At 33.2% G+C, this 17,445-nt stretch overlaps 2 protein-coding genes across 3 annotated transcripts; one reads left to right on the forward strand and one right to left on the reverse strand.

Moving 5' to 3' along the window:
- Nucleotides 1-13: 13 nt before the first annotated feature.
- LOC106663822 lies at nt 14-3,232 on the reverse strand. The gene is made up of 3 exons (XM_014388912.2): nt 3,094-3,232; nt 328-515; nt 14-248 (listed from the first exon to the last, which is right to left on the reverse strand). Exons 1-3 carry the CDS (start codon nt 3,229-3,231, stop codon nt 29-31), a joined length of 546 nt encoding a protein of 181 aa, XP_014244398.2. The 5' UTR covers nt 3,232; the 3' UTR covers nt 14-28.
- A 3,465-nt stretch (nt 3,233-6,697) lies between these two features.
- LOC106663953 lies at nt 6,698-12,267 on the forward strand. 2 transcript variants are annotated; one of them, XM_024226856.1, is made up of 7 exons: nt 6,698-7,007; nt 10,587-10,740; nt 10,801-10,966; nt 11,054-11,303; nt 11,365-11,475; nt 11,540-11,645; nt 11,704-12,266. In XM_024226856.1, the coding sequence occupies exons 2-7, from the start codon at nt 10,593-10,595 to the stop codon at nt 11,847-11,849; spliced, it is 927 nt and encodes a 308-aa protein (XP_024082624.1). In that variant the 5' UTR covers nt 6,698-7,007; nt 10,587-10,592; the 3' UTR covers nt 11,850-12,266. The 2 variants fall into 2 exon arrangements, with proteins under 2 accessions (XP_024082624.1, XP_014244701.1); XM_014389215.2 differs by lacking the exon at nt 6,698-7,007 and adding an exon at nt 8,725-8,806 and having other exon boundaries at nt 11,704-12,267.
- The last annotated feature ends 5,178 nt before the right edge of the window (nt 12,268-17,445 follow it).

Raw genomic sequence — 17,445 nt, forward strand, 5'->3', positions numbered from 1 at the left:
TTGCATTGAACAGTCTTGTCTAAGGATTTCAAGGGGAATAAACGGAAAACCTACAGGGGTACTCGTGATGACAGGTCTGCGAAATCTTAGCGGCATCGTGATATTTTGGATGCATTGTCCAAAAATCTCTGTTTTCCAATCTGAAAATTTCAGATACAATCGTTTCCGTGAAAGTCAGTTTCTTCACTGGTCGGTTTTTAGTTTCACAAATTGCTCGCAAAACGCAAGACTCGCCTTGTCCGCTTTGCCTGAAAAAAAATCGTAAAAACTCGAGCACTAAAAATATACATATAAAATAATAAAATAGATGAGTAAACAAAACATTACTTGTCGACGAATTTCTCTATTTTTTTGAAAAGGTCTCTCCGGTCTTTGTCGTGCACTTTGCTCTTCCCGTTGTTGAAAATGTACTTTCGCACGTCCACGGGTATTTCCCAAGCGAGGCCCACTGTAAAACCGACGGTGAAAATCCCATCTTTTGTGCCATAGGTCGAAATTAGAAAACAATAAACCAACTGTAAAAAAGTAAAAAAATACATACAATCGATTAAAAAAGTAAATAATAAGTGGATAACAAATTATCATTTGTGTACAAGTAAGAAGAAGGAGTGAGGAAAAAACATATACAAAATAAAGTGTTAGATAGTAAAATAGATAAAGACAGATTTATATGTGTAAATATAGGGAGAGGGAGAGAGAGATTGATAGAGGGAGAGAGAGAGAGAGAGAGAGAGAGAGAGAGAAAGAGAGAGAGAGAGGAGAGATAGAGATAGATAGATAGATAGATAGATAGATAGATAGATTGAGAGAGAGAGAGAGAGAGAGAGAGAGAGAGAGAGAGAGAGAGAGAGAGAGAGAGAGAGAGATTAACGATTTATTAATTAAAATACACGCAAAAGTGAGATCTTTAGGAACTTTCGTACACTTAACGTGTAATTACAATTATCATATTTGTTTATAGTCGCAACGTACATAAAATAGAAATAACAAATTTTTATAAAATCAACAACTAAGTAAATGAACAAGATGAGAATAAGTTGAACTTATAATTTATATTTTTATACAGAGCGTATTATTGTTGAGTAACAAAATTAGATATATATTTTTCGTAAGATTCTTAAAAACGATAACATTTTCATCTTTTAGAATTGGAACATAATTTTAAGATTTAAAAATGAAATATACTAATAAAATGATTATTAACGTTATTAATTAATTAATTAATGTAGAGATTAGTGACCGTTAATCGATAGTTATTCAGATATCGTGAGATGCGGTCGGGTGTGATGTAGGTTTCAGAAAAACATTTTCTTTATCGTGCCAACGTTTCGATCTTTTATTGAGATCATCTTCAGGGCTCAAAGTGTTTGTCTTCTGTGTAATTGTGCCATCCTTGCGTGTCGTGGGCACTCTCAACACGACAAGCAAGGATGGCACAATTACACAGAAGACAAACACTTTGAGCCCTGAAGATGATCTCAATAAAAGATCGAAACGTTGGCACGATAAAGAAAATGTTTTTCTGAAACCTACATCACACCCGACCGCATCTCTCGATATCTGAATAACTATGATTATTAACGTTTTACCAGTTAATGTAAAAAGATATAATAAAAAAAGAGTATAATAAAAATAATAAATTTAAAGTACATGTTGACTGAGTAAATGATGTAATGTTAATTACGTAAAGATTAAATAAGGTAAATGCTAATTTGAGGTATTATATTCAACATATTTACATAATAAGAATTTTTTAAGTTTTACTTTGAATACTTTTTGCTTTTTATTTGTACTATATGTTTCGGCATTGAGTTAAAGATTTTTGAAGCTTTTATTTTGAATGAATTACTAAGGATTTTTGTTCTATGTTTTGGTAGAAGAATAAGTAATTAGCTGTTCTGTTATTAATGTTATGGATATTGCATTGAAATTTAAAACTATGAATACATGTAGGAAGGTTTTTTTTAGTTTGTAGAATTTTGTATAAAAAGATTGCTATGGAATAGATTTGTAGGTCTTTAATGTTTAATTTGAAAAATTTATTATACATTCTACAATCAATATTCATGTTAAGGATATAACAGATGCACGTATTTTTTGCTTTTTGAACTTTATTTTGTAAAGTATAGTTCACATCACTCATGACGACTGCGCTGTAATGAATATATGCCATTACTGAAGAATTAATTAGTTTTAAGGTGATATCAGTTTTTTTGGTAATCATTTTTTTATAGCGTACATATTTGTGTATATTTTTTTAAGAATTTTATCAATTTGTGGTTTCCATGATAGAGTGTTAGTTATAGTAAAACCATGATAATCAAAACTGCAAGAGGAAGGTTCATACTTTCAATAGTATCACTTGAAATTTAAGTTTTATTCTGTTAATGAGCTGAAAGTGAGCAATTATAATACATTTTGAACGATTCATTTTTAGACCTAGTGAAATTCCCCAGTTGGTTAAATGCTTTAAGTCATCATTAATTTTGGCAATATTAGTATTAATATTTTTAATTTTAATATTTTTGATGTACATACCTAAATCATCTGCGCAAATTGAGTAATTACAATGCTTTATCCATTTCGATATCATGTTTACATATATTGAAAATCTGATTGAGAGAGAGACATATATCGAAAATTTGATAAAAAGAGAGAGAGAGAGAGAGAGAGAGAGAAAGAGAGAGAGAGAGTGAGAGAGACGCTCTTTATTGCTAGCAAGAAAAATAACGTACAGAAACAATGCCGTGTTACAGAATTGTTTTATTTTGATTAATAATTAGGATTTAATTATAAAGCTCAGATTCAATAACTATGCTATGTGGTCCAAATTCAAAATGCCGTTCACAAACTCAATTTTTTTATATTTTTATTACTGATCCTCAAATATAAGGCACTGATTGCTTAAAATTGTTATAATTGTTTCAAATGGCGTACATTTGCATTAACTTGCAAGGATTCTATTCACAAACACATATTTATGATTTTATAGAAGATTTTTTCTCTGACAAATTATAAAGGTCAAACCTTGCCCGAATATTTATCTTTAGCGACAACCAAGTAGTTTAGTTGTATATGCAATAAAAATTATACCTGAAGTGAGCTTCCTTTTGGAAAAATCAACCATCGTTTCGGCCTATGGAGCTTTGCCGAATTGGAAAAATTGGCGGCAGCGAGAGAGGCCATATCGAGACAAATAAGTACAGCAAGTAGGCAGTTATATCTGACCATTTTTGAGTTGAAATAACGACTGGATAGAAGATCGTCCACGCGTTTACGGTACGGCAATTAACACATATTTTAAATAATGTGTGAACAGAACCCGACAGGAAGGCGCATCAGCACAAATAAATTAACACTAGGTAGTCACTGCGGAAATAAACTTACCTGGCTATTGTTAAAGTTGCAAGAATAATAATTACATTTAAGTTTCCAACATATTGTAAATTTTTAGAAGTTTCTGATAACTTTTATTGAAACATAATAACTTGTTAAAACTGTATATTTGTTTGCTTATGATCCATTGTTAATTTTTCAATGGAAACATTTCAAAATAATTCAAACTTCTTGATATTCTATTTATAGTAATTTAAACTTCCATTTAATTTTTAGTTCAGTCACCTGTTAACTTCAATTTATACAATCAACCATTGTTTTCACAAAGATTAATCCACCTTTGTCGTTCGTTTCAAGTTTCATAATTAGAATGCGTGTCAGCGAACGATAGATTTTGGCGTAAGCAGTACGTAATGACTTTCGATTTCCACTTAAAACGTTTACACGCTCTGGTTCCCTTTGGAGATGGACTCAAACCACCACTTTTGATACTAGGACGTGCAGTTATCTACAGAAATAATAGTAAACGTGTTACGACCATTTTTAATTATATATATATTTTTTAAGAAAATTCTTTATGGATGTCGACCAATTTTCGGTTCAAAAAATGTATTTTTTAATTAAAAAACAAAAATAACTTTTTGCATAGAATGAAACTTATTATTTGAGTTAGGAAGATTTAGAAGTGATTCAATTTTTTTTTTTTTAAAGTTGCGAATTTAGTGATTTGGCGTATCGTACCAGATGAACATACATACAACTCGCCATCGCTACTCTCGTCTTTATGAATATTTTCTGATATACAATTAGAACTGTAAGACAACCTTCCAAACAAAAAACTCGTCAAGTTCCTGGAAGAGGAATCGATTTGCAACGTATTTGTGTGTATTTTTATGGCATAAATCAACCTGCAAAGTTCAAGCTAGATCAGAAAATCGCTTCTCCTGAAAAGTTGCATTTTTTCAATTTTCGATATACTTTACTCCAAACCTTTCTCTATACTGAAACCATTCATTTAGAATTTTTTCCAAATCTTGCGAGTTGAGAGAGGAATTCCTTCGTCTTACTTTTTGAGAGGTTTATAAATTTTATAATTAAATGGTGGGATCAGGACAGTCGTTTTAGACCTTGTGAGAAGAAATAAAAAATAAACCACAGCAAAAAAATACAAATAAACACCTTTTTTCTATTTTTTGAAAATAAAAATGAATAATACGGAATAAATACCTTTTCTATATTTAAAATGAATAATACCGATTAAAACCTTTTTTTTAATTAAAAATTAAAAATACTAAATCAATACTTTTTCTTTGATTAAAATTAATGACATTCAGCCGGCAGTAATAAAAAAAATCAATTGACAAAAATAAAATAATAAAAATAAAATGTTCTTGGGAAAAATGATTACCCCGCTAGTGCAGCTCGATGAAAGTCGAAGGTAAATTTCTTAGCCTTCACTGCTTTTGTCCAGTGTTTGATTTTTTCTTTCTCAAGCCATTTTTCCATCTCCAATATTAGCCCACTACCCACCCTCCTTTGGCTAGTTGGTCAGTTTGTTCGTTTGCTTCTATAACTTTGTATTCTCCAAAAACAGACCTCAAGGTAACCTCGTTATATTCTCCAATTACCCTTAGATATTTTCAGACTATTTTGGATATAAACCATATGAATTTCGGTTTTTAATCTCTACCTGACTTACTAAAAGTATCTAGATCCGTGCATCTTTGATTTTCTTCTTTATCAAACTATTATCCTGTGCATATACCTCAGGTTGGTGCATAGTTCGACCAGGCCAAGGGATTTTCCTATAATTCTTCACTTCTATGCCTAACTCTGTCCGATGTTTGATCTATCAGTATACAATATTAGGACTCTTTCCTGAAACTTGAGGTTGCCTTCCTGCCAAATATTTATGTAATTTATGATCCCTTGGAAAGGGTATGTCAAAATTGAGTTTTCCTCCAATTTTGTCAGGTACCGTTACAACCATCTTATTTTGCATACATACAAAATAAGATATTTATATACATTCCAAAATTTTGTGACGTCCTTCTTAGGCGATATCCTTAGATCTGGTTTTATTTGTTTGTGCCTCGTTGTCTGCTGACACTCTCGAAAGTCTCGTTTTGGACATCCATGTCCAAAGGTGGGAGATCGAGTGCGTTTCCTACTCATCAGCCTCAAAATCTGTAAAAAGGGTAGAATTAATAACAAACCACTGTACACCTGTTGTCAGTAGTAAAAATATGTTATAATTTGACTCTAGTCGTGTTGTATGGTTGTTTGCTGCCTATCCTATTATTCCACACGTCTATCCGCCGAACCAAAACCAAGTACAGATATCTTTTAAGGTGAAACGGCAATGATAGTGGTCCAAATATTGGTTTTTAACATGAGATACGTTGTTTAAACTTGTTCGTTTAATTGTAATGTCAATAACCCGAAGCCAGAAGTGTTTACTGAAGAGTAACTCCAGTTAGGCCTTTGGTGACGGTCAGTGTCCTCCATAGGAAGTTTTCCTATTTAATGGCTGCACCTGTTTTAGATGGTAGTTTTTTAAATCACAAGTTTACTTTTATTTTGTTCATTTTGCTAATAAAACATGGCTGTGAACTCGATGGTTAACAAAAGCATACTTCGGGAATATAAGTCACTTGCCAGTACTTCGGTAAGGCAATTCTCATACCAATCAGAGTGCGTGAAAAGACATCGAGGAAAGCGCTTAGGTTTTTAAGAAAGAGTGCATTTTCCAATGTATGGTTATAATCATAGGGGTTCCAAAATAGACATAATATGTAGCAGTGAAGAAAAAGGGGGCAACCCTTACTTGGCATTAAAAAACAAAATCTTAAATACGTGGTGTCAATTTTGATCAATACGTCAATTTTAAATCTTCCTACGTCATTTTTCGTGAGATATTTCTTCATGGGTTCTGTGGGGTGATGAATTTGTTTTTGGTCGATTCGGATCCCTTTGGTGTGCCTTTTCTATTTTTTGTATTTTTTTTCTTACTGTCTGTTTATATTTATTACTCTTTGAGTTTCTTGTCAATTGCATGAATTTATTCACTTACTTTTTCAAATAATTTTAGTACGTTATTTCTGTAGTAGTTATAACAGGATTATTGGTAAATGAAAGACCTCACTATAAGTATAAATTAGTGATTGTATGTTAACGAGTTTAATGGTGAAAATATCTTGATTTTAGATTTATTTCTCAGACATGGTTTGTTCCAGTTTGAACACCATGTACAGTCGGAAACTCTAGCTCAGCAATAAAAATTACGTAATACATCCAAGGTTTTCTCATCTTTCCCATTCTTCGGGGAAAAAAATAACACAAACAGTTTGAAATAATTTGCGAAACGGTTTACGCTTTACAAATATCTGACCGGGCTGTAATTACTTCTGTGCCCATGTTCAGGATCCACGTACGTCGCGTCGTGGCACGGTGGCTGAACATAAAAATGGGCTTTTCGCCTTTGCGCAAGCCGCCCTCCGTCCTGTCCCAGAAAAACCGGTAATGATAGTTTTGCTCGCGTTATTAAAAGCGAAACACTCCCCAACACCATTGTAGAAATCCGGTATAATAACTTGGTGGTGAAGTGAACCTCTTCCAGTTCAACCGTGGACGCCGAGCGATTGCCTTCGTCCTTGCGAACCTTTTCCCAGGTACTGTATCTATCTTATTATATTTTTTAATTTACGGTTAAACTTCTCGCATTCATATTTTTTATTGTGCCATCCTTGTCTACCAATTATCGGTGGTTTTGACTGACAGATACGTTCTAGAATTCACTATCTTAACGTAGTGTCTGTAATTTTTGAAAATATGGATTAATAAAGTAATTTATAAAATATGGCGAAATACTAAAAAGCTTCTGGCGGGTAGAACCAGCGATGATAGGATGACCAAACTCCACGTTTATCACGTTGTGATCATGTTTCAACCATAAAATGTTGCACAATTTTATATGACTAACTAAACCAAACTAAGTTTTTATACTTACAAAATTACATTAAAAATATGAAATTGAATATAAGACTTACAAGTTTAATATAGTTGCAAAAGTTAACAATTTTTGTAACACGATCATCAATGAACAACAAAGTAGATACATTCTATTTGATTTTTGTTTTAATATTAAATTTGGTTTGTTTGCTATTTTGAAACATTACTATCTATGATTTCATCTTATTAGGAACGTACTTAGAATACTTTCCGTCCAAAACAAATACAAATTACAGAAAGTACAATAACTGTACTGAATGTAATATAAAACTGCAAAATTGTTTTTTTTTTTTTTTTTTATACACACGTTGTCTTTTTTGCCCTGTTTCTATGATGGTAATTGGACAACATGGAGCAAGTACACTCTCTACCTTTTTTAACGTTATGGTACATTATTAAAAATATAAAAGTGTAGATTATTGAATTTCTAAGTTTTTCAGTGACCGTCCAGACTTAACTTCCACATGAATTATTATTGTGTGTTCATAAATCATAAATCCGAAGCTTAACCATTTTGTTCCATAAAAATTGTCTAGTAACACTGCAGATAAATATAATGATAATTTTTACAAAACCCTTTGAAAATTTTAGTTTACTCTTGTTGGTATCATTTGTACCAACTGCTCTTTGAAATGGTCTTTTGATCTGGACGTTTTTATTACTAATACAATCAGGGAGTGAAATGCCAAACCATCCATTGTATGTGGCCAGTAATAAGTAATAACCATAGAAGAATAAGTTTGGATTTTGATGTTTTGTTTAGCTTGAAAAACACTTGAAAACCAATGCAGTCATGTAACAGATAAAAAAATATAAAAAAAATATTTACGACGATTTATTACCTTCGATAAAAGACACATTATCAGAGTGTGATGATCTTGAAGCACAGTTTTAACCATTCCATACTGGTTAGACCAAGCTGGTAAATTAAGTAATTAATAAATTTATTCTGAATACCTGCCATCTGTTCAAGCTGACCACAGATCATTTTATGATCAACCGTACCAAATCATCATTGGACCGATTTGGTCTCCATTCTTGATGACGTTAAAAATTAATCAATTCTAATAAGTGATTAGGCTAGTCGTAGTTCCTGCTGATTATCAATTAGGTGGATACAAATCATTTTAATTTTCCATGTAGTTTTACCTTGGAATGAATTGTTTTGCACTGTATTGTTTATATTGGGTCCGGAAAATAATGCAGGTTTTCATGTTGTCTTTCAATTACGCCTCTATATAATAAACTGTTTATGTTTGGGGATTATCCTTTGTACGAATGTCAACACTTTTTAATTCTCTTCCAAACAAAAATGTTTGTTTACCTCAGTAGCGTTTTGATACTTGGGAATAATTCAGTCTTTACTAAGATGTCAACGGTTGATTTTCGTGTAATTTCGTTTTACGAGTTTAAACTCGATCGAAACGGTGCCCAAACAGCCACAAACATTAATGGCAGTGTGAGTGAGAGCATCGTACAGAGATGTAAAAATTAAAAAAAATTCGAGAGACCTTGAAGACGAAGAAGGTCACGAAATGATTTCTTCCCTAGATGATAATATTCTGAGAGCCTTGGTCGAATAAAATACCAGAATAAGTTTTCAAGAACTTGCAGAGAATCTTTCAGTTAGCAAATCTACCCTCGCTGACCAGGTGGTGGCAATTGGAAAGGTGAAAAAGTTCGAAAGTTGGATTCCTCATGCATTAAACGACCGCCAAAAAAATCATCGTTATGATGTTTGCCCAACATTTTTGTTTCAGAAAAGAAACGAACCTTTTCTGGATCGAATTGTTACTTGTGATGAAAAGTGGATTCACTACGATAACAGCAGATAAATTGCAGAGATCTGTAAAAATCTAGCGGTTTTTAATATAACTTGACTTATTTCAGTTTTCCCATGTAGTAAATCCTTGCAAAACTTGTGTATTTATTTCTATTGAAATTTTTCTAAAAGCTTACCCATAAATGCATAAATTCATATAAAAACTAGATAAATTTAGAGAGCGAAGAGAGACCAAAAAGTCAAGATACAATATTACATAAATGAAAAAATAGTTTTCCTAGAACTACTATCACAGTAAATATAAGTTACTATAAACATTGGTTTTGTAATTTGTCCCCATGGATGGATAATTTATACTGAAATAATCTAAATCTACATAAATAAAAATGTAATATATTTATTTAAGAAAGCAGATAATTTAATATTTTAAAATGGCAATAATTTTGTGGTAAATTTCTATAGAACATAGATTTGGTTGTTGAGCTAGGTCAGAGTTATCATGAAGGGCGCAAGTTGGCACATTCAAAATAAGTCAGAGGAAAGGGATCGTTCGCAGCCAACTAACATAGACATTTGTCATATAATCACCTGCTTTTGAGCCCAGAAAAATGTTTTATTGTAATTTTATGACTTCTTGTCTTGTGTCCTCTTCGAGTGTTTGGAGTCCAGGATCTTACCATCCCGCCACCATTGCTTGGTAACAGCTAGGTCATTTCAGACCCCAACACATGCAGTTTTTTACCCTAGATCCACGCACACTCTCTCATTCTTAATATATTCGTTCCAATTCACTCAAGTACGGTGACTGTGTACTCGATATTCCTCCGCATATTATATATTTTACGCATATTATATAACTAACCTAAATGAGGTTTGATGGGGTATTCAATAATCAAGCATTGGCAACACTACACATTCACGCTAATAAATACAATTACTTGCATTATACACTGAAGGAAACACAAAACAAGATATCTACCAAGTACTATATAGAACAAAACAAGATTTTCCTCCAAAAATCGGACCAGAGGTCCCAAAGACTGGCTGCCATGCTCAAGCAAAATTGTCATATTGGGTGGCCCCTTATTTCTCTATATGGAGTCAAAGAAACTAAATATTAAACCTATTTGTGATTTTTTTTTAGAGACCGGTTGTTTAACAATTGTTGGGGTCATGAGGAGAAGAATGAGGTAGTATAAAAAAACACCTTTTGCATTTTGTTGTATCACACCAATAAGAATATCACACTTTATGCCCTGAAGATGACAGAAATAAAGGTCGAAACGTCTGCAAAAAAAATTGAAAAAAGTGTTTTTGTAAACTACTTCATTCTTAACCGCTCCTCATTAATCCAATTTAATAACCAACGATAACAATAATAAACCTATTGACAAAATATATTTAGGTCTAGCGTTCGAAAAACTATAACATTTATGATTTATTTTTTTGTTTTTAGTACATAATGGGTGCATTAACTGATAGTGACAAACTGAAGGCCAAGGAACGAGTTTTTGAAAAGCTTGGAATATCGAACAAGTCAGTGACTTTAGATGTGGACTTGCTGAAAGATTGGATGGCCAAACACCCGTATTTTCCAAACGTCGACCACTGTATAAATTGCTTATAATACAAAATAAAATGTATGCTATAATATTTTTTGTATATTTCAGTGAATTTGGACACATGGTTGGAAAACCAGATAATAATGGCGAAGAACAGTTTGGAAAAAACAAAAGGGAACATTGAAAAATACTTTTGCATCCGGGGCATGTGCCCAGAGCTATTTGAGAATAGGGATGTCATGGAAAGTAGTTTGAGCCTTAGTTATGAAACCCTGTAAGTTTGTAAGGTACTAATCTAACATGTCAGCTCTTATCCACCCTTCACCAGTAAAACCCAACTCAAACATTAACTGTCTTTCAGAACAATATCCTACTTACCCGGCGTGACCGACCGACTTCACAAGGTCTGCATGGTTCGGATTGAAGATCAACCTGTTGAGAATTTTCAGTTTGAGCCTATCATCAAACGATGCCTTTTGGCCATTGAGTATTACTTAAAAGAGGGGATTTATTTCACTGGATTTCACTTAGTGTTTGATCTACAACATTTAAAACTAAATCACCTCGGAGCTTTTAAACTATCACTTATGCGATATATGTCTTTATCGATGGTAAATCCCATATTTTCATGTTTTATTAAACAACTATTTACGCAAAAATTATTTTATTTAGAAAGCTTTCCCATTCAGTATGGCTGTCACTGGACTCATGAATTGTCCGCCATTCATCGAAAAAGCAATTAGCCTTTTTAAACCATTTATATCGTCGAAACTTTACTCACGCGTAAGCAATTCAAAAATATCTTAATTTTTGTTTTATTTTTTTATAATGATTAATAATTTGACAGATTGTGATCATAAAAGACATCGACGCTCTGAAAGAAGTAATCGGTGACGTGAAACTGCCTAGTGATTATTGCAGCGACAATTCTATCAGTCAGAAGGAATATAGTGGTAATTATTTATCAAAACTGTTTATATTTTGTGAGAAAACTTATCTCCCTGTTTTCAGATGCAATGAAGCTGAATTTTCACAGAATCAAAGACTATATTTTATGCTGTGATAAGGTCAAATGTGATAAGAACTTCAATGATTTGAAAAGCACTTCAGCTGAATCGGAGATGTTTGGCACATTCAGAGCTTTGACACTCGATTAAATTTTTTTATTACATTGTATAAATGCTTTTAACTGGCTGTAAAATTGTTAATTATTATATTTTATTATTTGTATTAATTATGATGTAATTTGTGATTTTTCATCTTAAAACGATTAATTCTAAAATATGGCAGTTGATACTTTTCTAATTCATACGATTGAAGACTATTAGGTAATCTAACATTCTATCTGGAAACCAAAATTTTATCTTCTTTTACCATACTAACGCTATTTTGATGTAATTGGTATTAAAGGTACAATAAAATTATTACGTTGTTATATAATATTGCCACATTCCAATGTCATGAAAATTGTGTATAATATCTGTCTAATTGTAATATGCACGGTATTTGGAAAAAAAGTTTTTAAGGCTTCCTATCACTTTTACGCTGTTTGAAAACTACATTAATAAAATGTTAATTTCTACCACGATTCACATATTATTTCCTCATTCCTTCCTACCGTGGTGGTAGTGGAGATGGTGACCTGTTACCCTTAAAGGGAAATTTCAGTTACCCCTGTACTGTACCACACTACCCCCGAAAAAAAGATTGTTTTTTTTCTTTTTCAGTTACTAGATTGAGTTAGCGAGTGCAAGAGTTGTAAACTCGTGGACAATAATAAGAATATTAACAATTAATATTGTCACTGATATCTCTGACGACGAGAATTGGTGAACCCCGACGTGATAATGGATTTTCACGGGAATTCTGGAGTGGAAGAGAACCGATCGGCCCGGGCCACGTGGTTCCAAAGGTAAATAGAGTGTCTATTAATATTCCGCCATTCCGACAAGGAAAACCCTTTTTTCTCGGGGTAGTACGGTACAGTGCAGAGGAAACAGAAATTTCTCTTTAGGGCTAACAGCTCTCCCTCGCCACTACCACCACACTATTAGTTTCAGCAACTATAAACAGCCATTGAAATTGTGGCCTTAACCCCAAATTTAAATTTAATACCTTGGTTCTAAATGTTCTTTGTTCTGTCACATTTGCAGTATACAACATCAAGGTGTTGTCTGGGAAATTCTGCCTTGAAACAAGGATGGTTGAGACTTCTGCCCAACTGTCAATTAGGAATTCTGAATTTTGTCCTTTATCCTTTATAAACAGCCGATGTAAGCAATACCTTTCTTCAGCAGCTTAACTTACCTATACTCCTTCTGACGGGTTGCATATTCCACAGCATTCCACTGGCGTGATGTTTTTCAATTTTCTAGGTAGCACTTTTGACCATATGTAAAATGGGTAAATTGCCACTTAGATCATATTTCTTCCTTCTTCGGCTTCTGCTCTTTGGTCTGCTCCGCAACTTACTATGTGGACTTTGAATGCGGCCTGCAGCCAGCCGAGAGCATCGATCTAGTGTTCTAGCCTCTATCTTGGAAAATAATTTTCCTATGATGTTGCTTCTCTATCCTATGCTGGACATAACTCACCACGCCAATGTTGTGGATTCATCTCCTTAATGTTGTCAGCCATAATCGAGATATTCTTCAGATTTTCCTTGCTGACAAGGAACACGTTCTTAATTAAATTCGGAAGTTTCTCCAACCACAGTGTCCTAATTAACAAATCCAAAACATTAGAATCTGCCAATAATTGCATACGGCGCAGTAATTACTTTTGGTCACCCAGTTCGATCCCAGTGACCAGTCTTTTCGTTTGACCTGACTCTCTCTGAAAATATCCAGTCCTGGGTTTTGCGAACGAATAGTTGTTTTCCCCATTTACCGTAACAACGCCCCAAAATTTTCCAATGTATTTTGTGTCCGATTGCGGAATAAGTCGATTCGGGTATCCTGTCATACCATCTTATTAATAACAAACTGGTCTTCGAATTGATATAACGTAGTAAACATTAATCATACTACACCTTACCACCCTCAGGCAAACGGTAAACATGAACTGTTCCACAGAACTTTTCAGAATAAAAGCAACATCATAGTTAGGTCTTCAAAATGGACAGAGACCTTTCCCAAAATTCTGTTAGCACTACGGCAGCACAACGATTATGGCCAGCATTCTATAGCTTATATGCTTATACTACAAGGTGAATTTTGGAATACTCATCAACTTTGGGAGTGGAAACGTTTGTTTCCAGGCAACAGGACCTGTTAAGACAATTGAGGCCTGGAAGGAGGCCATAGGACTTCATGCATATGGATTTAAAATCTTGTATTCATGTATTTGTTTGCATAGGCAGAGCAAAAAAGCCTTTGGAACCTAATTTTAGTGGTCCATGATTAATATTTTACACTGACAATTACAGGCGAGAACACAATCATATCAGTTGATCGTTTCAAACCAGCTTATCTCTTGGCAACAAATCTAGACGAGGAACTCTTTCATCCTAGTCAGTTTGCAACTTCCAGCTCAGCAATGGGCCAACCTGGAATTGCGAACATGAAGAACCCAGAGGAAAAGACTGCTAAAAGAAGAAAATTTTTCGATTCCCATTGCATTATACCACATAGTGTAGTGAAGTGCAGCATTAAATATTTTCTTAGTTTGGTTTAAAAAAAAAAAACTGATCGTGTACATTTTCTATATTGAACGATAGATTTATTTATGTGTAATGTGTTACATATTTTCGTTTGATTTGTCCGCACTTATATTGAATCTTGCAATTTTTTACCCTGTTTAAAGATACAGTTGTCAATTTGATATCAGCGACTACTCAGCCATTTGGAAGGGGAGTAGGGTGATGGTGGCGGCGAGGGAGAGTTGCTACCCCTAAAGGTGGCCATTCACGATCACTCCAAATGGAACCGCGCCAAGCCGTACAGTTCAATTTGGAGTGTCTGAAATTTGAGGGGGCATTTACGACCACTCCACAGCCAGTCGCTCCGAACGTCAACCAGTGAATTACCTTCTCCAAATGGATGACGATTTCTTGTGCTACGCTGCTGTTTATTTATATATTAAAATCAAAAAATCGAAGAGGAAATGGTGTAAGAAGTGGCTCCTGAACAGAAGCCGTAATACCCATATCAATTTGATGAAAGATCTTTCCCTTGAACACGCTGATTGGAAAAACTATTTAAGGATGGATGAAACGTCTTATTTATTCATTATATTTAGTGTTCTATTACTTCTTTCAATTAATTAATCTTTTTTGTAATGTTCTGGTTGTAATGAAAAAGCTAGTGCCACGAGCGGGATCTGAATCCATGGCCTTCGGCTAAATACGCCGCTGTTCTACCACTTGAGCTATCGTGACGTCTATCCTCTCGGATACCAAAAAATGTCAAAAAGAGAAAATTCGAAAGGTTGTAGGTTGAGATGGGAGTTGGTGTCCGAGTGGATCGATCTATCGAAGTCACGATAGCTCAATTGGTTCGAGCAGCGGCGTATTTAGCCGAATGTCGTGGATTCGAATCCCCTCGTGGCACTATTTTTTCATTTCAACCAAAACCTTACAAAAATAAAAAGATTAACGTCTTATTTATATTTACTCCAGCTTGTTACCCCCTTGATTAGAAAACAAAAGACAGTCATGAGAGAAATCATCACTACTTGAAAGGTTGGCAACCACATTACGAGTTCTCGCTACAGGGATGAACTAAAAAGAACTTAAGTTTTCTACTACGATTTCTGATCATTGTTAGAGATTATCAATACCGCATCTCTCCTTGCATTTGTATCCTTTGTTTTGAAAACGTTGACCAGCTGGTTGAGGATCGAATTTCTTTTATTTCTATCGTGGTAATATAATCATTGTCCACCATTTTCATAAACATGGTAAACTTTCATACAATTCAATCACCTCAACAATAAAATCTCGATTGGATATCATTACCAATAAAGAATAAACATTTTTGACTTTTTGAGAATGTACGACGGAGATGTTTGCTCAGTGACAGAAAGACGGAGACTACACCAAAAAAACAAGGTTTTCCTATTCACGACCAGGCCAGCGCGCCAAAATCTCCACCCTCCACGCCAGGTTTTCCCATTCACGAACGCGCCATGCCTTCGTCGCGCCGTAGATATTCGGAGTGGCGCGATGGAGTTGGGACCGGTCGAGTATTCGGCACAGCCGGGCACGCCAGCTCAGTTTTGCCATTGACGTGGTTTTTGGAACGGATTCGCTCCGTTTGGACTGCTAGGAGCGATCGTGAATGGCCACCTTAAAGGAAAATTTCATTTACCCTTGCACTACACCACACTGCCCCGGAGAAAAAGCGGTTCTTTTTAAATTCGTAGTGAGTTAGTGAGTGCAAGAGTTTTAATCACGTGGTCAATAATAAAAATATAAACAATTAATTTTTTTTTGTTACTGATACACCTAACGACGACACTACCCATTTTTTAAAGCAAGAAATGTAAATTATTTCAAGAAATTCTTGTTGTGTAAAATCTTATTGTTTATTTTTAAATCAATAATGATCATAATTCTTAAGTGCACACTCTTTTAATTGACAAGTTGACAAAATAGTGTATTGTAATTAGGTTATTCATTCCAAAAGTATGCAATAAGGAAAAAATGGCAACAATGATATTTTATTTCAAATGTCACAAATAAAGTCTTATTCAACACATAATTATGGCTGATTGTCCATATAATACAATAATTATAACAATGATATATATGTTTACATTTACATATATAGCCAATATTGACGGTTTTCATTAACGTATATTATTATGACTGTGTAAAATAATAAATTACACTTTCTTTTTTTTTGTTTTTATTTTTTATTTTTATAAATATCTAATATTTGAGATGCTAATTCTTCACCCTCATCTTTTCAATTTTATTTAATTATTAAATAACATTTTTGATCATTAATTCTAAGCAATGATTTTTTTCAACACCAGTTGAAATTTTTTTTATTTGTCTTAAACAAAACTTAACATTCTATCATTGTTAAGCACATCAGAAGAGAAAAAAGAATAATGTTCGATCTTCTTACCCCTGATTGCCATGAGCTTTTTTTTGTTTTTTTTTTAGGAAATTTCGATTGAGTTTGATATATTTATATTATGTGGTGTTCCATAATATTGTAAAAAAATAAGTAATCATCGGCACTTCATATAAATTCAAAGTTCCATTTATTAAAAACTGCATTTTTCTCTTTTTTTTTTAATAATTCCATTTGATTAAATCATTTTATTTGGGTGTCAAAGTATAAATTTTGAGAGAGTCGGTATAAAATTATTATTTTTATTATCAACAGAAATGTCAAAATGAATGTATATTCAAATATGAATATTCACATATAATATTACTGAGGAATATTATTGTACAATTATTTGTAGCAGTTTATTATATATATATATATACCTTACTTCTTTTTAGGTTCACAAAATATTTGTTACATCTTACGTATAAAAATCTATTCGTCCTATTAGATATCAAATGCATTAGAAATACATAATTCAATGTGGTAAAAGTTTTTATTGATGTAAAAACAGTGATAGTATTAATTTACTATATGTATATATATATCCTTTATTCTTGTAGCTCATATATATTTTTTTCTTCTTTTGTATATAATATATATATGTAATATTATATCCAACACAAATGAAAACAAATAATTGAAAGGAAAATTTAAATTATCACATATAATTTTTTTTATAATTTAAGCA

This window comes from Cimex lectularius, unplaced genomic scaffold (genome assembly GCF_000648675.2).
Source record: "Cimex lectularius strain Harlan isolate CLEC.00 unplaced genomic scaffold, Clec_2.1 scaffold7, whole genome shotgun sequence".
Lineage (NCBI taxonomy): Eukaryota > Metazoa > Arthropoda > Insecta > Hemiptera > Cimicidae > Cimex > Cimex lectularius.